Source organism: Pararge aegeria, chromosome 17 (genome assembly GCF_905163445.1).
Source record: "Pararge aegeria chromosome 17, ilParAegt1.1, whole genome shotgun sequence".
Lineage (NCBI taxonomy): Eukaryota > Metazoa > Arthropoda > Insecta > Lepidoptera > Nymphalidae > Pararge > Pararge aegeria.
Window position 1 is genome coordinate 4,652,173 of NC_053196.1, and position 24,651 is coordinate 4,676,823.

The window sequence follows — 24,651 nt, forward strand, 5'->3', positions numbered from 1 at the left end:
CAAGCGGCACGCCAACCATTTGTCTATTTACTTCTCTGTCTACGAGGCAAAAGATAAAATTTTGAAAAAATTTCATCTTGCTACGCCAAAGAAGTACAACTTCTAACCCTTGTGCATAAGTACCGTAGACTGAGTAATCTATTACTCAGTCTACGATAAGTACATACACGTTTTTCTTTTTTTTTTAAATGTTACGTAGTTTTTATATCCTCGTTTATTTTAAATGTTTTTTAAAACATAAAGAAACTACACCAAATGCACCTATTTCATGTAAAAAAATTATTTAAATCGAAGCGATGTCAGTCCATATGGAATCTATAATATCTTTGTATTTTGTTATGCATCATTTTAGCTTTAGCTTTGTGATATGGTCTTTAATTTCATTGATCAATAGCTAGAATATTATATAAATTTCCACTTGCAAGTTTCAGAAAGAAGAAATGGCTGAAATGCTTAAAGAATGGCTTACTAAAAGATTACAGCGACCCATAACGTGGGAGGCCGAAGTGTTTGGAGACAAAATGAAAAACGGGTATATTATATCTTGTGTTTTGAGAAGCTATCATATAATAAATGATGAAAAGCATTATCTTATAAGGCCAAGTAACATAGGTGTAGATATTAAAAACAATTGGCAGTTGATAAAAGAATGGATGCGTGATTTAGAAATAAATTTAACTGATGATGATACGCACAATATTATAGAAGGCAAAGGATCTACATTGCTCCGTCTATTTTATCAACTGTTCCTTCATTTAGACAAGATGGATCGCACTAATTTCATTAAACAAGAAAGAAAAAAAGTGTCAGGTTTAGTAGACAAAATGGAACATCGATTTACGATAAACAAGGTAGAGGATAAACCAGAATCTTTTGTTGATAAACTATCAAAACCTTTGTTAGATCAGAGACAGTTTATTGAATGGCAGAGAAAAAAAGCAAAGGACGTTCAAGAAACTTATGATTATATACGACATAAATATTCAAAAATGTTAGCTAAAATAGAAGAATCTAAAACACCATTACAACATTCAGATGTAACAGTAAAAAAAAGATCAGCTAAAAACAAAAAAGAAATGGAGGAATTTTCATTGAGGTATCCTTGTGAATTCAAAAATTACACTTATGAAGACTTGCTTGAATTAGAAAAAAAAGCTGTTGAAAGGCAGAAATCTCTTATTGATACGGAATGGGCAAAAAATTATATTGATAATCTTTACATTAGAATGCATAAAAAGTCAGACTCAGAGGAATTCCAAAAACAAATAAGAAATGTTTTAAGTGGATCATTATGGGATCTTTCGGTTGCCAAGGAAGAATTTAAATTAGATACAGAACTTTCCAAAAAAGTTATGAAACTGTCGCAGTTTGAAAAACAAATGTGCACTCAAATAATGGAAACCAAGCAACAAGCACGGAATCTAGCAAAGAATAGAATTCAAGGTGAAACAGAGTTTGCAGACCAAAGAATGCAGCAATTTAATCAATTTCTTGACAATGTAAAAGCAGAAATGAATTTAGGATTTTTTGAAATTGATTTTGAAAAGAAAAGACAGAACATGCTGCACAAGAAACTGTATGCAGAAAAAATTAAGAGAAAAAGGCAGCACTATTACGAAATATGCTACGAAACAATTCTTTCGATTATTGACTTTGCAACAAAATATGCTTATTTTAAAAGATTATTAAATGACAAAATTCCAAACCATTATATCCACGAGTGGAAAGCATTATACTTTAGACAACAACCTATTTTTGATATTTATCAACCAATAGAAAACATTTTAAGAGACACAGGAATTGAAGAAAAACCATCGCCCAAAGAAGAAGAAATTATTCGGCTAGAATTAGACAGGCAAGAGGCTTTGAATGATATTCAATTTAATGAGTATCATAACTATACATACCCTTGGCAATTAGAATTGTTAATTCCAAATTACGACCCAGAAGCAGAAGAAAGGAAATATGAATATTTAGGATCTAGAATATTGGGACACTTAGTATATACTCTTCTTGAAATTAAGTATCCATATCCACCTCAAAGATTACCAGCCGATTTACATACTTTCTCTACGAAAGCTGTTGTTCGTGGTCTCCCAGATAGATCAATTACAATTGCATTGCAAACACTACTTAATAACAAAAAAATACATGTTGTGCGTCTGGAATCTGCTATTAATTATTGTCTTAGGAGATTTAAAATTGAGATGATAGGTTGCACAGATATCGAATTATCATTTGATAAATTTATGGCCGTAGCGCAAGAGGACGAGGATAAGGAGTTAATTAAATCAATAAAAACTGAAGATGAGATACTTAGTAAAGATAGTGAGATATTACCACCCTTGGCGGGTCCTTTTCTCGCTAACACCAAACAAACCCAAACACCAAAAACCATCCCCGAAGAAGAAATAACTTTATCAAATCCAGCGGAACTGGGCCGATATGCATATGAATCTTTGAATTTCGGGGAATCTCTAACTGATCATTTATTATCTGCTATGCTTGTTGAGTATATAAAAGACCAAAATGATATTAATGGATTTGTGATAATAAACTATCCTAATACTTATCGCGAAGCACAAATTTTAGAAGAAACGTTTTCGGGTCGATCTCCACCAGATGAAGGTGACCTTGATGATCGTGATGAAATTTATCTTGAAGAGAGTATTATTAGTCATAGAAAAAAGGACAAAGATCCACATAAAGAAGTAAGAGTTTCTAAACTGGTTAACGATCCACATAAAAAGAAAATATCTATACCGTTTACAAGTTACTTCACTTGTTATCTAAATCTAAAAGAAACTGAAGATATTCTACAAGAGTTTGTAGTATGGTATTTAACAGCGGAAAATTCAGAAATGATTGATAGATTTTACGCTGCGTTAGGAATAAATTATAGTATGTACTATGAAGTAATAGAAAAGGAGCAACTGGCTTTAATTTGCAAATACATATTAGGTGATTATACACTTTATATAGAGTCAGACGATAAAATATTTGGGGAAAATGTTTTAAGCTGTCTTGACTTCCCAAGTTCTGATGATAAGAGAACAAAATCGAAAATTGTCAAACCTGAAACTTCTATAGAAAAACCTAAAGAAAAGCTGGGTCGGCATTCAAAGTTTAGTAAGCCTTTTTTTTTCTTTAATGATTTGAAAGTTGTAAAGGCTCCTGATTCAGTAGAAGTAGTCCAGAACGACGAATTAGTTACTATGGAATGTAGTGAGGCTGGAGAAAATGGAATTAAGTCTTTTACAACACTTACCATCGTGGAGGAAATAGATTTGTTAGCAGGGGAAGAGGACTGGGAATACAGTGAAATACCAATATCTGACATCATAGGTGTAGCACTAGCATCATGTTGGGAAGAAATTGAGAAAACTTACATATACGACATGCAGCAACTATTTTTCGGAATACGCATACAAATGAATTGTCTTATTCCCTACACTAGATTTATAAAAGACAAAATGGAACAAATAATTACACTTCCTTCTCGTAAACAAGATTTAGTAAGTACTTTTCTACAAGAATACAACGATTTTGAAAATGATTGGCGTGACATAAACTTGACTAAAAATGAATGGCACTGCAGAATAAAGGAGTTACAGAATAAGCTTTATAAAATATGCGACCAAAGAAAGTTACACGCCGAAAAGCAGAGATATTTACTTATTTGTGAAAATTGGACGATGGAAGAACTAACAACTATGGTTAACACGTATATTTCTTGTATGCAGACTGAATTAAATAGGTATGTAACTGTAAAACTGAATTTAATTAATTAAGAGCAAGAACTGCAGAACCAGAGTTAGGGACATAACTCAACGAGTGAAGTGGCAATGCGCGGCGCACATTACTCGAAGTACCCATGGACTTTAAGGTCCTTAAGTGCTGGTGAACTCGCACCGGTAGACCCCGAGTTGGAAGCACGACATCAGGCGACTCGCCTAGTAGGGAGTCGCTGGACCCAAGCGGCACAACTCCCTATAAAAGACCTATGTCCCGTGGAGATCAATCGGTTGATATGGTGATGATGATGATCATTTGGAACCCTTTAAAGTCTACCTGTACCTAACCCTGTAAGTTTGATATTTTAAAATAAACAACTTTTATTTCAGAGCTATGTTGACATATCAATCATTGCATGACTTTTATTTTGCAATGATTAAACGCTGCCCACCTCACGATAGATTAACTTCCAAGGAGTTAACTAAAATATTTAGAGAATCCGATGAAACATCTGGAAGTCGAAAAGGAGGAGAAGATAAGGTATATCGACAGTTGAAAAACTCATTTCAAGAATTACAGTTGAAGAATATTAAAATTGATTACAGTAATAATCCTTTTGACATCATAGTAGAAAACAATGTAAAATTTGCTTTTAAAGTTATTAAAGATGTCAATGATTCATACAGATCACTTATAAGTCGTGAATATAGTGAAATAGCAAAAATAGTACCACCAACAAAAAAGAAAGATGAAGACACTTCAGAAGAGTCCATTAATGCGGAAAAATTTCTTAAACAGAACGCTCTAAAATGCATAGAGGAGTGGACGATGGGAATTAATGGGGAAATGTTTAGAGCTAATTTGCGTCTGCTTGCTTTGCAGTACAAATGTTATAGAGACATGAAATTATTTAATGATAGCATACACAAAGCATTTATGGACATTCAAAATAATATAGACACCTATTATTTAAATGAGATTAAATCTGTAGATCGTCTTTGTAAATATTTACAAATGGCAGTAGAAGGTGGCAAAAGGATTCAAGAAAACCTTATTCTTGAAAATGACACATTCATCATAGATCCAAATCTTATACATTTTTCTGCATCAGAAGATGAACGTAGAGTGAAAATGGTGAAAGAACTGGTAAACAACATACAATTCAAAATTGGACAGCTAGCTAAACTGCGTAGCCAGTTTAAAATAGTAGCGCCAACAGGAATAGCCTTGCAACAAGCCTTTATTTTTTTATTACAAGATTTCTTATATTTTAGCAAAGAGTCTTGCGATGGGCCATTGTTCCCTAAGGAATGGACACGCGTAGACCCTGAACAGATTCCTAAATTAGTGATTTTGTTGTTCGGAGAAACTACATACGTTTATTGGATTGATTTTCTTATATATTGTCTTAACATAAGGTTTCCAACAGTGGAAGAGTTATTGTTGCTTCGTAAAAACTTTCGTTGTCATGATCTGGAATCTACTGAACTGATTTCTAGAGAAGATTTCATCAACGAAATACTTTGGTTTGAGAAGGATTTTAATACGGAAGACAGGCATGCTCAATTAAGAATAGTCTTGATGAAACATTTCTTATTTGAATTATTTGAGACTGCTGAGAATGTTATGAATTACTCAGCCTTTTTGTTAGCTTTCTGTAAGAGTGTTAATCCAATTGAAGGTTTCGCTTCAGCGTTAGCAATGGCTGATGGCAAAAAAATATGCTTTAGTTTAACGGAATGCGAAAAAGTGGTGTGTAGGCTTATAAGAGACAAAGAATATAGAGATGAGTGCTTGGCTTGTGCTTTCAAATGTACAGCACTATTTTTAGAGAAAATTATAACGAATGTCATTAATATTTGTGAGGGGACTACTATTTATGAGCTTGAATATACAGAACTCCCACCCGATATAGACAAAAGAGGGAAGAAGAGTAAAGGAGTTAAAGCCAAAAAAATTGAAAGTTCCGTCAGTGCTCGACTACCTAAGATACAAAAAAGCGCTCCACGTCGGAGCAAAACACAATCTGCTACGGACATAAAAAGTACTACCTTTATTTGTAGGCCATGTGAGCCAGAGGTTGAGATTGTTGAAGAAAAGCCTCCACAATTTATAGAGCCGGAGGAAGAACCAAAAGTTGAACCACTAAAAGACCCTACTTTAGCTTATGCAGTCAGCCAATCCGTTATTTGGAACGTTCTTAATGTTTGCTTACCCTGGTATTTCTGGCCATCACCCAAAGGAAAAGTTACACCAGTTAGAGAAGAAGTAGAAGAAGTAATGAAACAACTTGAAGTTAACACGGATAACAAGCACATATATGTGTGCCAATTCGTTTCTGAACCTAGTATTTGTAAAATTCTACACAAATCCAAGAAGTTTGTTGCATTAAATTTAGCTGAGGAAATTCAAAATGTTTGCATGTGAGATGAATACAGTAGGTGACGGTATTTGGGTTTACTTAGGTCTTTGTATTTTTTAATTATTGTTGTAGAAAAGCGGGTAAAAATTAATTACCTGTGAGTAAATTGTTTTCACTGAGAGATGAATAGCCTGATGATTGAATAGCTATAGGCTGAGACTTTTCTTATTAGCCAACAAGCTTTCTCACAAGGTACTTTTACAGATGCTTATAATATAGTATCTGCAATCATCATGCATGCATGCATCCTTGTGAAAAAGCTTCCCTCCCTCTTTTTCTTTACAGATTTTATCAGTATTAATTTTCCTCGTTGTTTGTTTCTAAACTCTGTAAACTCTTCTGCAGCTTAAATAAATTATGGTTATCTTGTTTCTATTATTTTTTCGAATATCCTGAATTCAAAAGCCACTCTAAGAATTAAAAAATATTCGTAAAAATATTGATATGTTCACTCGACTTTTAAGAGAAAAGTATAGGCAGGATTTAACACACACGTATTCCTGAATGATTTTTTTCGTAGAATCAAAGCGTAGTGTAGACATGTTAAATACAGATGTCTTCAACATGTCATGGAAACTAAGATAATAGATAGGTATATTTTATTTTTGTGTGCACGACTAAAATTTCTGCCGAACAGCGAATCTGTCTGATCCCGAATCTGACGAATGCATCAGAATCTCTCAATACCGAATAAAGGCACTGTTTGTAGTATAGCATACTAGTTAAGGAGTGTCGTGTGGTCACGGCAGATCAGAATGCACTTGTCACCAGACTCCACGGGTGTGGTACGAGGCGACTAAGGGAATATAACGAAAAACGAGCAGCAGTGTCGTCTGTGTTACCACTACCATCTACTGCGATCACCAACCTGTCTGCCCAGCGTGATGATTAGGAGTAGTGGACTGCTATAGGCTATTTACTGACTGAACTATTCCGTAGTCGGATTTAAAGGAGTTAACTCTGGACTCAGGTGACTTGAACCGCTGAACGGAAGGTCGTCTTGTAAATAAATTAATTGTTATTTAAGAAAGGATGTAAGAATATATCATCCTTTGCTGCGACATTATTATGATGTGGCATAACATGTGGCATTTTTAGTCAGTAAATTCAAACATCGATTTCAGTTTTGTTCCAAAGTTGAAACTGCGAGAAGAACGTCTCCTTTTTTTGTGGGCAATTTCGTGCAATTTGTGCAATGGCTTATTTCGTGAGAAAATTTATGAATGTGCTGTGGAATAAACGTGGATACACTAGTAAGTTTCACATTATTATTAGAATTTTAACGTAAATATGCACGGCACATAACATAAATAACAAATTCTAAGTTTTATTTGTTCAAAAAATGTTTGTAGGATAAGGCACTGACCGACCTTCCTTTGTGAACAAGGGATGCACTGTCAATTATTAATGTTAGCCCGTCGAATAAATAATTGTTTAAGAAGTCCATTTTTTCTTTATCATATATTACCGGCCTACTACAGGGCACAGGTCTCATCTCAGAATGATAAGGAGTTAACGCCGTAGTCCAAAACGCCTGGCCTCGTGCGAATTGGTGCAATCAACACACTTTTGAGAACATTATGAAGAACTGTCAGGCATGTTTCCTCACAATTTTTTGCTTCAATTATCATTTGATACTTGCCAATAAAAAAAGAGCAAACTTTTTAACTAGTTAAACAAACTAGCGGATTCAAGCTCTGCCCTAGAAAGTGAAGTCTAAGTCTTACTCACTGGGCTATCACCGCTTATTTTTTTATAACTCTAATACAAACAAGAAATTATGATACGACTTGCTATTGAGAAAAGCAAATATAGAAGACTATTAAAGAAATACTAGCTGACCCGTGCAATTTCGTCTGCTCCAAATCGGTTATTACCGGAAAAAACGAATAAAATTACATTTTCTAAAAAATGAATCCTAGCTAGATCGATATATCGCCGCCGAAATATACTATATATAGAACTATATATATATATATGTATATATAATAGTTACTACATTACATACATACTACATACATTCTTGTATATATATATATATATATATACAAGAATTGCTCGTTTAAAGATGTATCTAAATAACGAAATATAAGATGTATCTATCCCATAGATATATCCATAAAAAAATAACAAATATTCGGTGATGGACAGATGGAATTAAATTAAAAAAACAATTTTTATTTTACTAGTTAGAGGGATGATTTGACCATCTTTTATATCTATGTGACTTGGCTTATTATATTAAGCTTAGTGGTCGCAGTTGTTTTATATTAAGTATGTTTTAAACACGACAGTAATATAGGGTAGGTATAGAGTGCAACTTGCAGGCTTTGGCAACCGATCAAAAGGCAGAATCGATATTCACGTCTCGCTTTCTTCCCGGGTCACAACGAATTATTTTTTTCGGTGTTCCTTTCCTTGTTTTCTTTGTGCTCCCGTGACCCAGCCGCTGTTACTTTAAAGTGTTTATCATGGTTAAGTTCCGCAAAGTAATGTTGCTTCATCCCAAGTTCTAGCCAATATCTCATCATCATCGTCATCATTGGCCCAATAAAAGTGTTTGTACAATTTTACAATAAATTACCGGTTGATATCTAGGAGATAAAAATAAAAATCTCGATAAAAGTTCAATTTTTTTTGAGCGAAAGCTAATAGAAAAGTCCTATCTTTATATATATATTTCTTGTGTGCGTGTGTATGTCACAGAACTCCTCCTAAACGGCTGGACCGATTTAAATGAATCAGCCCAACAGATGGCGCTAGGGTCCGCTAATTATAGTATAAAGGATAACGTAAACGATAAAAAAGCTTAAGTGTATTGCTCTAACAATGCTGCTTCTTAAATATTTTCGAATGACAATGTGATAGATAATACTCAAACTAAAGTAGGAAGGAGTACTTGAGCTTTTTGTCACAGAGCTCGTCCGGAGGAGTGCCTACTTTCGCCATGCTTATTTCTACCGCCATTAGGTAGGTACTATGTTGCGGTGCCAGTGTAATATGGCACAAGAGTCTACTAAGGAAGTGTTCGTCTGTTTATAAGTAGGCGATGGTTCTCCATCCCGTCGACGTTGGACAGATAACCCACTGGATCAAAAACCATCGCTGGTCCGTCAATTATTAGTATAAAAACGACGCCGCTTTTAAACGCCGGCGTAAATAAAAAAAAAAATGTCTTGTTTATTTAGGAATTTTAATTGTTTAATGTTGGCTGAAGGAAGCCTTTTGTCCAGCCGGCGCGGCGCTGTTTGTTGATTTTGTAAAAATGAATGTCCAACATAATTTTTGAAAATTTAAAGGATTTATCAAATACACACCAAGCTGACTTTCGTATGAGGATTTACTACTTAACAAAGGTACCTTTTTAAAATTATCGTTTAAGTAAATAACTTTTTCCTATTGACGCGTGTTGATAAGTCAATAAAGCAATCCCTTTTGACAAATTAAGTGCTACAAATATTCCGGACTCTTACTGCCGGTTCTACGCGATTTCGTCCGGATATAATTTCTAATAATTAAGTAGATAACAGAAAAAGTTTTTAAGTATAACACAATCATTAGGACTCTATTGATATTTTGGAATTTTCAGATTCGAAAACGGTGCCGCCTTCTTGCTTCTTAGATTGGACTATTTTTGGTAGTTTTACTAAAACATACTTACTCGTTTCAATGACAGGTGTCAGGTAGGTAGTTACATAGTGTGTGTGCGATGATCTTATGTAGGGCGTTAAGAAAGGACAAACAAACAGTTTCGCATTTACTATATTAATAAGGATTAGTAAGTCAGGATTGGTGATTACTTTTTTTAAAGTAGTAGTAGTAAGTAAGTTTTTTTAGAGTTATAGTGCATTTCTTGAAACATTTTTTCTATAAACCTACAAACATCTTTTCCTGATGATCTCTACAATCTTAACTCGATTTCGGCTTGGGTTGATGAAGATCATTGTGATGTTATTACTTATAATTAGAGTATATTATTTGTAATACTCAAATGCTCTCTCTAATTGAACCCTCTAATTGGCGCAGTCGGTAGGAACCAAAATTATGTTTGGAAATTTTTCACGTGTTTCTTGTTAAGGTAAACTTGTGCGGAAACTTACGACAGCACGCATATCCTAGGACGTTAGCTTATTCATAATATGCGACCTTGCATTATGCTTTGGTACCGCCAATCGCACCCTGCTCATCAGATTTGGGCAATCGATCCCTCCGTCTATTTTTCTGTTTACTTTTCAGGAAAGAGATTACAAAAGGTTCGCGGTTTTTTTTATTTGACTAGCTTTTTTACGCCTTCGTTGTTTAAAAGCTATATCATATATATATATATTTTATATATATATATATGATATAGCTTTTATATTAATATTTGCTCTTGAAAAAATTGGTGAAAGATTGATTTGAATTTAGGACACTGCGGAGTGGCGTTTCATATACGCTCGCGAAACGTTTAGAAATTCCATAAAAAAGTACCTAAGTTTATATCTACTTTTAATAACCTACAATTGAATACTAAAACACGGCTCTGAAAAATTAACTTAAAAATAATATTATTCACAAAATGTCAATGTTTCAGCACTGTATTCAATTGTATTAAAGTTAGAGCGTGAAATCAAAGTGTCTACAATAGAAACTTTTTTCGCCAGTGAGATGAAAAGTTGCGTACCTATATAAAATGAGATATGATTGGCATAGCAATAAAACAGTTGAATCCCTATCATCACTATAATGAATTATACTTACTTTACAGGTAGTTTCAATAAATACTTAGTTCTGAATTCAAAATTAGAAAGGATAGAATACAAAAATTAACTTTGCTTGCTTGTTGTTACTAATAATCTAAAATAGAATCGTGCAACCAGGTTGAAAGAAGAAAAGGGGTTTTTAAAGGATAAACTTTTTTCTCAGTTTTTCTCAGAACCTTAGATATTTTTTTTTTAAATACTTTCTCGTTGTTTTACGTCGTACGTTGTAATTATAAGAATAATATAAAAATAGGAGTGAGAAAAAAACGAAAATAGGTACATATACTAGTATGTAGTCCGTAGGTATATGAAGTATGTAGGGTGGATGTACCGGTCCTAAAACGATGTGGGATAGTTTATCACTTCAAAATGTAGTACCCGACTACATTTTAAAATTACAAACTGTAAAATAATACTGTAACATGGTACACAAAGTAAATTATTTTTACATTGTCTATTCAGATTTCAGCGTCATCAGTATATGTAGTTTTTCAAAACTTGTCATATGAAGGATTAAAGTGTTATAAAAATACGAATATGTAAAGCATGAAAGCGTTCAAAGCCCTTTCGCAATGTACAACCGCTGAGAACGTCCTTACAGGTGGACGAAATAAAAATTAAAGTCCGTAATGAAAAAAGCGTCCCTAACAAAATAAGGATATGTTAGTTTTTTTTATTTTAGCAATTATAATACAAATGGTAGGTATATAAATAGAAGCGCTGATAGCGCAGTGGGTAGGAGCTCGACTGCACTTTGGGGAGGCAGAGTTCAAATCCCACCGCGCACCTCAAACTTATGTTATGTCCTTTTTAAGTAATTAAAAATATTACTTGCTTCGAAGGTGAAGGAAAACATCGTGAAGTAACCTGCATGTCTGAGAGTTCTACATAATGTTCTCGAAGGTATGAGTCCACGAATTGGAGTCGAGTCGACCACGAGTCAGCACTGGGCCACCGTGGTGGATTGCCTTAAGCCCTTCTCATTGCGGGAGGAGACCCGTGCCCTGTAGTGGACCGGTAATGGTCATATATGATGATGATAATGATTAATTAAAATAAATTAAATAATAAATAAACAATAGATGAATATACTAAGACAATACACACATCGCCACCTAGCCCCAAAGTAAGCGTAGCTTGTGTTATGGGTACTAAGATGACTGATGATGATTTTTTTTATGAAAAATATACATAAATACTTAGAATATACGTATGAACACCCAGACACTGAAAAACATTCATGCTCATCACACAAACATTTTCCAGTAGTGGGAATCGAACCCACGGCCTTGGGCTCAGACAGCAGGGTCGCTGCAAACTGCGCCAATCGGCCGTCAAATCAAATGTCACTTGCTTTAACGGTGAAGGAAATTTCGTGAGGAAGCCTGCAAGCCTGCTGCTCTGTGCGTCTCCATGGTGTTCTCGTAAGCGTGTCAAGTCCACCAATCCGCACTGGGCGAACGTGGTGGACTAGGGCCTAAACCCTTCTCATTCTGGGAGTAGACCCATGTCCTGTAGTGGGCCGGTAATGGTTTGATATGATGATGATGCTCCTATTATAACTAAATAAATATACTACACGACAACGTCACAATATACTACAACACATCGCATCTAGCCCCAAAGTAAGTGATAAACGACTAAGACACCGGGAGGCATCTTTGCATCGTTCGAGTCCATATAGGACTGAATTGTATATTTCGATTCGATTTTCGGATGGACACTTGCCGATAACCACCTGAGGGGTTGCTACGGCGTCACCGGGGGAGTGGGGCGAGCGCGAAAGCTCGCCATGAGAAGAGCCCCAGGGCTCGACGACATCGGGGGGATGAATTGTATAGCAAAATGCACCCGTATTTATATCAAAATACCCACCAACTCAATGTCATGGACATAAGTTTAATTATTTACCCACTTTATAAAATTACCGTAACACTTATTACCCACACTAATTACCCACAACACAAGCTACGCTTGTGTTGTGGGCACTAAGATGACTGATGAATATTTTTATGAATAATACAGGTACATAATCCTATTAGTTATACGTTATGCATTTTTTTTTTTATTTATTATTGTTTTAAGTAGAGCATTTTGTCATCGCCAGTACCTTTCGTTACGATATTGCTATCGCTTTATCGCGATTGGAAAGCTCAAAAAAATAAACAGAATTGATACGGAGCTCTGCATTTCTGTAAAATAATATAAAATCCATTTGCCTTTTTATTCGAGAGTGTTTTCAATTTGATATTATACTTCTAATGGAAGCATTAAGGTTACAATACTGAGTGATTTCGTTACTTTGTGCAAACTTAAAAGTATTACGCTCGCACAGGCGACGCGTAGCTGAGAAAACGTTTGGTAACAGTTATGTTGGAAAAAGTATATTTTTTTGCCCTTGTTTCCGATCTCACCTGGATCTCAGCAGGCTAACCTGTTACGGTATAAGAAGGCTTATATTAAACCCATACCGTTAAACATTGAATAGAAGCAGACGTTACATTGCGGATTTCTATGACATACAATGAAAATTGAGCTTAATTTGCTATATTCCGCGAAAAGCAGGAGAATTTGTATGGTGTAATTTATAATTTCTTCAATCTTTATACTCCACACCAGAGAACTTTGGCAATATTCTCTCCATTCGGCGCCAATACAGCATTTCGAATGCTTCCAGCAGTTCCCTGTAGGTAAAAGTCCACTTCTCTCATGCATATAACGCTATGCTCCAGATGTATGACTTGATGAGCTATTCTTTAATGTTCACAGACATTTTTGGCTTTTATATCGTCAGCGAATCTGATAAAATCCGATTGGTAATTAGCATCATTTCACTCCCTGTTTTATTTATGAGTTGTTCATCACAAACTTCTATTACTGTTTACTAATTTTAGTACAATTCGAATATAATATTACTGTCTCTATAGTTTATTCCTATACATCTTTCAATACCAACACAGCGTTTTTGTTGCGGCTATAAATAGTAAGCATTTTCTTAAACGTACAAACCTATATATTGTACCTTCTTATTTAATATAATTGATCAAATTATTCACATATGATATAATGTTTAATGTTTTAAATACTATAATATTACCTTTAATATAATATTTTACTATAGGCTGTAGCCTGTAGCCTGTATGTCTAGCATTGCCGCGCGAATATTTTCCGTTATTTGGTTGATTATTGATAATCTAAAATGTCCAGTTTAAGTTGTAAAGCAGAGCATTAGATTTTGCTTGTGTTTAAAAATGTATTTAAAATTTTTTCTGCCTGTTTTTCGTCGCAATTATGATAAAAAAACCTCGTATGAAACGTACACATTGATCATTAGGTACTATTTAGGATACTCGTTACATCATCATATCGACCCATTACCAGGCGACTACAGGGCACATTTCTTCTCCCACAATGAGAAGGGGTTAAGGCCGTAGTCAACCACGCTGGCCCAGTGCGGATTGGTGGTCTCCACATACCTTTGAGAACATTACGTAGAACTTTCAGGCGTGCTGGTTTCCTTCACCGTCGAAGCAGGTGGTATTTTTAAACACTTAAACGCACGCAGGTGGTATTTTTAATTACTTAAACTTAGAAAAGTTAGAGGTGCGTGCTGGGATTCGAATTCGGCCCCGGAAAGCGAAGTCGAGCTCCTACCCACTGCGCTACATATTTGCCTATAATAGTTCCAATGCTAAATTACGTCATCAAAATTAAATCAAATAGAAGAATTATTCTATGGTTGAACCTAAATAAAAGGGACAAGTAAAAAGCAAAATTTTCGCGAGAAACTAGTAAATCATCATCATCATCATCATCCACAGCCTATTATAGCCCACTGCTGGACTAAAGGCCTCTCCCGACTGGAGGACTAGCCCACAATCACCACGCTGGGCAGGCGGGTTGGTGATCCCAGTAGATAGTTGTAGTAGCACAGAGGACGCTGTTGCCCGCGGGAAGAAGAGGGGTGCTGACAGCTGTATTCTGATCTGCCGTCACCATACGGCACAACCAGTAAATACCACCTTTTGAAAACTGGAGTAAATAAATAAATAAATATACTACGACAATACACACACCGCCATCTAGTCCCAAAGTAAGCGTAGCTTGTGTTATTTGTACTAAGATAACTGATGAATATATATATTTTTTGAGTAATATAAATAAATACTTATAATATACATATAAACACCCAGACACTGAAAAACATTCATGTTTATCACAGGAACATTTTCCAGTCGTGGGAATTGAACCCACGGCCTTGGACTCAGTAAGCAGGGTCGCTGCCCACTGCGCCAGTCGGCCGTCAGTAATAAATATTTTTTCCTAAGTTTGAACCTGCATACAGCAAGGATTTCATATCAAGGATCAATATTAGAAATATAAAAGGATTATACTAACTAGTAATTATTGTAGAAAAATGCAATCCATTCTATATTCTATAGTCTATAGGTAAGTACAAGTTTCTCGCGGAAAGTTTGCTTTTTACTTTTCCCTTTTATAAATCGTAGACTAGCTGAGTCTGTACATTAAAGATTTACGCCAAAAAATAACATGAGAAATAAGTAATAGAAAGCAAATATGCATAAATGAAATATTTGTAATTATTGTCTGTTTTCTGTGTATCTGTTTGTCTGTATGTCTGCTGATTTGTGCGCGCATCACGCTACTGAACGTTTTTAGTGAAATTGGTACATTGATATCCGATATCCGATATATATATAGTTTAATACGTACGATAGTATTCATCCCGATAAACAATAGAATTAATTCGGGATACGCCAACAACTGATTTAAATATATTTTCTTTCATTGCGAAGGTTTTGTTATTAATTTGATTATGCCCACATTTTGTGAAGATCTTGTTAATGTTGTTTGAGAAACAGGACTAAACCCCTCAGCAGTGGCGTGCATAGAGGGTATGCAAAGGGTATGTAGATGATATAAAATGAAGAAAATCTCCAGTACGAGTTATAAATACATAAGGGTAGGCTTTTTATAACTCTTACAATGCCTATCCTTAAGTTTTTTAGAACTCTTACTAAAGATTTTGTTCATTTAATATTGTCTGCATACCCTGTGCATACCCTCTATGCACGCCACTGCCCCTCAGTGATCGGAAAGCAAAGCGCTCACTGAACACGTAATAAGTATATGCAAACATGCAGTGGCGTGCAGTAAGTTTCTTGCTAAGGTATGCATACAGTTGCATAAAACAGCAAAATCCTCTTCCTATACGAGTTAAATATCAATTTTAGGGTAAGCACTGCTTTTGCATGCTTGAAGTGCCCGCCACTGCAAACATGCCAGGTGAATATTTACTGGCTTAAAGGAACTTTGCTTGCCTAGCACGCTTGACTAACATTTGATGCGTCTAACACTATTGTCAATGTTTATGTGATTGCAGCTCCGATAAGTAGGTACTTCATGCACGCATACCTAAGTCGATTATAAAGTCTCTTTACTAAAATACATACAAACACACACACACACACACACACAGTCACACGCAAAACAAATTTCTATATGTATACTAGCTGTTGCCCGCGACTTCGTCTGCGTTTGATTTTGTTTTTAAAGTATTCAGTATCGCTAAGCCTTAAATGAGTATAGTAGTACTATATAACATGTGACTGTCAATTAATTAAAGACAAATAATTTGCAATAAAATAAAATTGCGACTATAATTAAAGATCTAAGCTATCCTATCTCTTAAGTTGGACCAGACTGCTCACGGTGTGCCAATTTAATTTAAAATCGGTTAAGTAGTTTAGGAGTCCATCGCGGACAAACATCGTGACAGGAGATTTATATATATTAAGATATAATTTAATATAATAATTATCTTGTATAAGCAAACATATACGCGAGTACAAGTACCAACGCGACGCAAACTCACACACTCAATAATCGAGAAAACAAATTTAAGGAGTGGACTGTCGCCTGTAATAAAGATTTTTACCTAAATCAGGGACAGTAGATTTTAAATTGCACCATTTCATACATTTATTACATACACACCAATATAAGGTACGCATTTTGTTGTATAATTATTATAATTACTTTACTAAATAAAATAAATATTTTGGTAGTACTAAGTAGAATAAGGTGAAATGTAATTTATAAGATTGTTAATAGAGGCTATTATTATGTAAACATATATGTACGAAAGCTTCATAAGTGCCTGTGATAACCTACATGAATAAAGAAATTTTGATTTTTTTTTTTAATTTGATTATACACTAAACCTTAACCGTTTGTTTGTATGTCTAGAACCGATAGAAAATAATCTGCGTTTGGTAGGCTGTATTCAGGAAATTGTAAATTATGTAGCACTATATTCGTAGTTGACGCGGGTGAAACCGCGGGGCACAGCTAGCACTAAATAAATATAATTTTTCTTTTTTAAGAGGTATACTCAGCATTGAGACAATCCCTATTTGCTAAATATTATAAATATCAATGTAAGTTTGTTTGTTACGCTTTCACGCAAAAACTACTTACTACCGATCCTCATGAAACTTTGTACACATATTCTTGGAAGTATTAGAAGTAACATAGGATACTTTTTATCCTGACATTAAGCTCAGTTCCTTTGGGAGAGGGGATGAAAGTTTTTGACGCTTTTACACCATAACTCCGACAAATGACAACCGATTTAAATAATTTTTTTTGTACTAAAGAGGTTATAATATGTGTTTTTGTTTTAAAAATACACCAGTTTTTCTTTATAAGAATACCAAACTTTATAGAACTACAACTAAATTGAATGCCACATCAAAAAATAAAAACAAAGGCAGACGAAGTCGCGGGTAACAGCTAGTAACAAATAAACAACAAGCAGAAAATAAATGTGACAATAAAAATTGATGATATACCAAACAAACTTATTTATTCATTACGAAATAAAAATAGATCTTTTTTTTCAGATAACATCTCCTATGCTCGACAAAAGGTAGATATACGAGTACAAAAGAAGGATTATCCTCTTTGGTGTACAAAGTGGAGTCCGTGACGCTACATCACCTGTTCACTCACATATTGGTCGATATAAATCCAAATGTAGAAAATGATGCTCAGAAATAGTTCATCAACGGGGTGCCAACTAAACTGATGATCATATCCGCTTATAGACTATTAATAGATTTAATATTTGTTTTAATAGGGCCAGGTGCCTGATATTTAAGCGTTCAATAATGATTTTTGTAACTTCTACACCGAAGAGGGAAGTACACTTACGGGAGTTACTTTGATACGATTAGGTAAAATAAACAAAAACCTTACATAGTTTAATTCAACAGAGGTGTTATCATATACATTCTCTCTGACCATAAAACAACCGCATATATCCACATTCGAATATATTTTTAAAATAAATTCGACGGCCGACTGGCGCAGTGGGCAGCGACCCTGCTTTCTGAGTCCAAGGCCGTGGGTTCGATTCCCACAACTGGAAAATGTTTGTGTGATGAGCATAAGTGTTTTTCAGTGTCTGGGTGTTTATATGTATTTTCTAAGTATTTATTTATATATAATTCCTAAAAATATTCATCAGTCATCTTAGTACCCATAACACAAGCTACGCTTACTTTGGGGCTAGGTGGCGGTGTGTGTATTGTCTTAGTATATTTATTTATTATTTATTTAATCAACTAACAAAGGTTATTATTATGTATTTAAATAAAGATTAAATTGAATAGAAGACAGAAGTGGATAGTTGGGTTATTATATATATATGTATGAATGCTTCGTGAGTGCCTGTGAAAGGCCTACATGAATAAAAAATTTTGAATTTAAATTTGAATTGACGGCCGAGTGGCGCAGTGGGCAGCGACCCTGCTTTCTGAGTCCAAGGCCGTGGGTTCGATTCCCACAACTGGAAAATGTTGGTGTGATGAACATGAATGTTTTTCAGTGTCTGTATATTATAAGTATATTATAAGTATTTATGTGTATTATATTCATAAAAAAATATTCATCAGCTATCTCAGTACCCATAACACAAGCTACGCTTACTTTGGGGCTAGATGGCGATGTGTGTGTATTGTCGTAGTTTGTTTATTTATTATTATTATTATTTTATTTATGAATTTGATACCAAGGATATTTTATATATGCATACAATACACGTTTTTTTTAATAGTTATAATTTACGGACCAAGCAGACGACTCACCTAATGGAAAGTGGAAAATTATCGCCTATAAACAGAGCAACACTTTATAGGGGTTGTATTAAACGTGGGCACATAGCAAATATTATTGATAATATGCAGAATATTGGCAATTATATTCACGTATGAGCAGGCAGCCTAAATGATGGCGCTAGGCTCCTACAATTATTTGAAAATAATAATTATTACATAACACTTTCGACAATCTTGTCTCGACTCCAGTCTCAATTAGAAAGTCCCAGGACTCGAGACAACTAAAATTACGGAAAGTCCCGAGACTTCGAGACACGAGATGCCCCGGGACTCAAACCTGCGATTTATATGCATAGATCGGAACGTTCCTATCAAACGTTTCCTGTGTTACCATATCTAACAGATTTCCCTATTTAAAAGGGGCACAAAAAGTCACGTACTTCACTGTTCTTCCAAAATGGATATTCTTTTGAACTTAAATTAAAATAAATTTATTATACCTTAACTCAAGGAAAAAAGCTGGACAAATTTATTTTAATTTATTCATTTCAAATATTAACACAGTGCTGTTTCACTGTCGTAAGGTTTACTTAAAATTAATAATTTGTTAACATGACATACAATAAAAGGTTAAGTAGTATAACATTGAGATATGCCAGGTTACGATATGCAACTAGCACGTGCATGCAAGTGTTTCTGAGAGTGTAATATGCTGGTGCCTTAATAAGTTAATTTTCATTGTTTAGCTTAAGCCGGCTGTAAGGCAGCTTCTAATTATTATTGTCAAGGAGATCACGCTTTTTTAGCTAGCAACTTCGAGCGTCACTTTGATAAACGTCAGTTGAATATTGCAGTTTGCGGTAGGTAGTAGGCGGCCAGCTGTGTACATTCTTGATTTCCGAAAACGTATTTTCGCACTTTCACTATATTTTATTTATTCGGAGTGTCAAATATCCTATATTATTAGCAAGGTATCGTCTCATGAACCTGTATGAATAGCGGGAACATATGTGTTTTATTAAGCAGTGATTTTTTTGGACTGGGTCAGTTTTTGTGTGCAAATTTGATCCAGTTTTTGGCGCAAGTTTACCAAAATTCTCCACTGGATGGTCTTAAAGGTTAGTTTTCCTATAGTTTTGTTTATTTACAATGGTTTTAATGTAAACATCGAAGCCGTGTATGCGTGATGTCTATATTTAGAAGTCCTTCATAGGAAGCATTGCTTAGGTGTTTTTTTTTCAATAAATTATTCCATTCTACACTTTAAATGGCGTAAGCAGTTTATGCAATCCAAATAGGATGTATAGCCATTGATCACTGATATATTCACCAAAGATTTAGAGGTAGAACAGTTTTTGCCAATTAATTTCTTTTCAATTCCTGTTTATGTTTTAATATTATTTAATACTTATGTTTTAAAAAGTCGAGATGCTGTGATCAAATGACGATGAAAAGTTTCTGTAAATCATAAATTAAATAAATATAGAGATTACAGATACTGCTAAGTTTACTTTATTTAAACTTAGTATTCTCATTTTAATCTCAAGAATCAAAATTTAATAATCTAATTTTAATCTTCTTCATTTTAAATGGTGCAAACTAATCGTTTAAATATATTTTTTGTATCCCTTTACACTGCTGCAAATCTATGTTCATTGCTTTTTCTGTTTTTCAAAATTCTAGCAATACACACCCGTCCTACAGGTAGATCACAGTAGATGGTAAAAGTAGCACAAAATATGCTGCTGCCCATTCTCAGTCATATTCCCTTAGTTATCTCGTATAATACCTGTGGTAAGAGAATCATCTATAATCAAATCAATCATCTATCATCAAACATCTGTATTCTAATATGTACTAATAATTTATTTTATTTCCGGTAGTCATTTAGCAAAAAGTTCAAACTGTGTAGACATATTAAAAAATTCATGCAAATGAGTGACATTATGTAAGCTAATAATAGACATTTCTTTAATGTATCATTTATAATATAACATCATAAACGTGAAGTGCTAGATTGCAGCAATGTAATGAAATTTCGTAGCTGGAATATAAAATAAGCTACTTTATAAGTGGAGAAAACAAATCTATGCAGGCGCAGTAGATAATGCATAAAATGATAGGTAAAGCTTTCAAATGTACAAAGTCATTTGTATACAATTTTAACGACCGCCTAATGTAAGACACACTTTTTACTTGAGACAACTTATACTTGATCTAATTGGGAACCTGTTAAGTGTATGCCAGTTATATTAAACTCATATTTATTGAACCTAGGAATTGACTTTTATCCAGTTACCTAGAATTTACCTAGGATGCTGTTAAACTTATGGACTTCAAATGTTTCAATGTAATGTATTTACATGATTTAACTGTGAGAGTTTGTAAATATTCTTGATACTATATTGTAGCAACTCAAATATTGAAACTTCTTTATTCAAACTAGCTGTACAGGCTCCTTAGAAGCATATTATTTCCATTATTGTGAGGTGAGGGTAAGAACTACATAAAAATGAACACCAAAGACACTCACGTATAACACAAACAAATAAGCCATTACACATCAGCATCCATTTAACAAACTATGTATAAAGAGCAAACCGTATGTGAAAATTTAATTGTTTGTTAAACCAATCAATTCACATTTTTTGATTATTCAAATTAAGCAAGATAACTTGAGATGTTATGGGTTTAAAATGCTCAAAGGTACCTGTGGGAACCACTCATAAGTAGTTATTAATTAAATTCTATGTAGATATTAAAGTTACAAAGACCAATGTTACTAATTGTTGCGGATACACAAGTTCTTAATTGTTACATTAAAATGTAACAATTAAGAATACTACGGTTTACGGCCTGCGCCCTTCTCATTCAGAGACGAGACCCGTGCCCTGTAGTGGGCCAGTGATTGGTTGATGATGATAATGATTTAAAATATTGTAATTTTCTTCCAGTTTCCTCACCTCATCCTATCCAGAAGAATGAAGTTGATTTTGACCTTTCCTGATTTCCTAAAAGAACAATGAAGCAGTTACCGCAAGAGCTTAATTAACAATGCTGTGTGGTGACCACCACACAGCATCACAGTCCCCACCACCCATCCTTCTCCCGCGGGTGTTTACTACGCGACTGAGGAAATATAACGGAAAACGGGCAGCATACTTCGGTTTAAAGATATTTATTTCTCAAAAAGAACTGTATACTGTTCACTTAAAAGAGATGATAGGTTTACAATTAATTCTTAAAATCTACACAGAACGCATGCACACATTATATTATGTCTAAAAGTATTTCTGTGGTGAAGTTATAAATTAGGAATTCTAGATAAAGTGAAAATTTATCAATATTTTCTAGGATATAATCCTTTAGCTAACTTTTTTAAAAATGTTCATGTTATTACATTATTTTATTGAGTTTGGTAATTTATAGTATGCATGAGCACCTTCACACAAAATGTTTTTATTACCATAGGTCTAAGTTCTTGGCCGCCAAATATTTATTTTGTATTTATTTCTGAGATTATGTACATTGGCCCTATGCGTAAATAATACTTTGCTTCTATTACAATCTATTGCGATCTACTGCGATCACCAAACCGTCTGCCTAGCGTGGCGATTATGGGCAAACCCTCCCGTTGGGAGAGGCCTCTAGTTCAGCAGTGGACTGTTATAGACTATTCACAATAAACGGGATTACCATTTCAGTACCAAGGATTCTCCGAATTAGGTTCCATTTCATCTAAGCGACTCGTTAAGTTATTTTAGTGAAAAAAAAATTGTTATCAACGCCAGAAACTTATCGTTTAAGTGCGTACATATTATATACCACATTTAACATGTGTTGGTTATTGCATATAATAAATATACATTTACAATTAGTGTCTTAAAAACGTCATTCACATAGTGCATTATCAATTTTCAACAAAGAGCAACTATCAAATATCAGAGCGGGAAAAAACATACAGTGTTTAACTATTCCGATGTTACTTCATGTTAATTATTTATCATAATACTAGCTGACCCCAGCGCCATCTGTCGGACTGATTTGTGAATCTAAACCATCCAGGGTGCCATCCAAACACGTACCGAAAAATTCATTCAAATCGGTCCAGCCGTCTAGGAGGAGTTCAGTGACATACACACGCACACAAGAAATATATATATAAAGATAATAGTTCCTCTAAATCAATATCATAATTTTTACCGATAGAATGACCAAAGTGACCGATAGAATTAAATGTAAATTGGTTACAAGGTTGATGGGATTTCCACACAATATCCAGTGTCCCGAGTCTCCCCTCGACTTGTTTGATTGTAGTTTTTTTGATTCGATTCGACTGCTATCTGACCTACTGGTAAGAAATGATAAAAGATGGAAGCAGGCTAACCTGTTGATATGGCTAGTAACTGCCATATTCAGTTTCTAAAAGGCGTCGTTCTGAAACACTAAATCGCTAGGCGGCAAGAGAAACTGCGATTTGGGGTTGTATGGACGCATAGATTACTCTGTTGCTGAAGATGTTTAACGGCGGTGATCTAAGCATCAGGTCACAGACTTGCTTTTTGGCTCTCTATTTATATGTAAAACAAACAGCGGTGATTTGAAATAAACTCGTACCTAATAGTTACGATCTATTTTATGTCCGGTATAAATTATAATAATTAAACTGAACTGAACGTTAATATTATTCTATTTCTATTATTACGTAGCTACTTGTTTAATATGTCGACTTGGATAATTGACCTAATCGAGTCTGCATAAAACCTAGGACAGCAATGGAGCGTATATTTGGAAACTCAAAAGATTTTGCATTCCTTTCTTAAGTTGCTTCCTTCCTTTTCCTTTCTTAGGTTAAGCTAGGTCAGAACTTAGGTTTTCATACTATCCTGCGACACATAAAACATAACATAATCTTTACCTCACGACGTCCACTACTGGTAACATGGGTCTTTTTTGTACGAACAGTTTTGTGGAGCTTGCATCCAGAGACCTCCTGCGACTCAATGTATGTCGGTCCTCTCGTGGGGGGTCTACCAACACTGCGTTTTTCAGTGCAATGTCCCACTCTAGCATCTTCGGACCCCGACGTCCATTGGTTCTCTCAGCTATGTACCCGAAGCCCACACATTAGCCCGTCAGCTTTGCGACTCGTTAAGCTATGTCGGGCTGATCATTTCTGATTTGATCTCGTAGAAACTCATTAGCTCCTTCCATCGCACGCTGAATGCCAGCTCCTTTAATATGGTTAGCAAATATTAATCATCTATGCAATTATATTAAAATAATAATACTGTGTACATATTCCAAAGCAATCTCGTGAGAAGTGTAACTAGCACATGTGATTATAGAGGTACTTTGGGAGGAAGAAGTTTCCGTCTGATATACATTTTAACAACGGAGTAAACGGAATATAGACGGAGAACGATAAATGAAAACATCGGAGAACAGATAAGGCTAGGTCTGCTTAACTCCATACTTTCAGCCATAATCATATAGCAGTAGCAGTAGCCCAGTGTTAGGCGTGTTTTCATTAAGTTTCGTCGGCTTTAGTATTCCATAGTGAGGATGGTTTGGTGCGACAAAGCCGTTTATTTAGAGTTATCGTGTGGGA

The 24,651-nt window shown here is 34.7% G+C and overlaps 2 protein-coding genes across 4 annotated transcripts in view; both read left to right on the forward strand.

Moving 5' to 3' along the window:
* Positions 1 to 347: 347 nt before the first annotated feature.
* LOC120631236 (sperm flagellar protein 2-like) lies at positions 348 to 6,162 on the forward strand. The gene is made up of 2 exons (XM_039900718.1): positions 348 to 3,757; positions 4,125 to 6,162. Exons 1-2 carry the CDS (start codon positions 441 to 443, stop codon positions 6,160 to 6,162), a joined length of 5,355 nt encoding a protein of 1,784 aa, XP_039756652.1. The 5' UTR covers positions 348 to 440.
* Positions 6,163 to 19,895: 13,733 nt separating this feature from the next.
* LOC120630905 (beta-1,4-N-acetylgalactosaminyltransferase bre-4) overlaps positions 19,896 to 24,651 on the forward strand; it is a 230,548-nt gene continuing 225,792 nt past the window's right edge. For all 3 annotated transcript variants that reach the window (XM_039900245.1, XM_039900244.1, XM_039900246.1), the window contains exon 1: positions 19,896 to 20,158. The gene's annotated coding sequence lies outside the window, so the exon portion shown is untranslated. The remainder of the gene's footprint in view (positions 20,159 to 24,651) is intronic.

Bases quoted from the DNA above. Each gene is read 5' to 3' on its own strand.
- LOC120631236 (XM_039900718.1), top strand. From the start codon at position 441: ATGGCTGAAATGCTTAAAGAATGGCTTACTAAAAGATTACAGCGACCC. The intron at 3,758-4,124 runs GTATGTAACTGT...CTTTTATTTCAG, and splicing joins ATGCAGACTGAATTAAATAG to AGCTATGTTGACATATCAAT.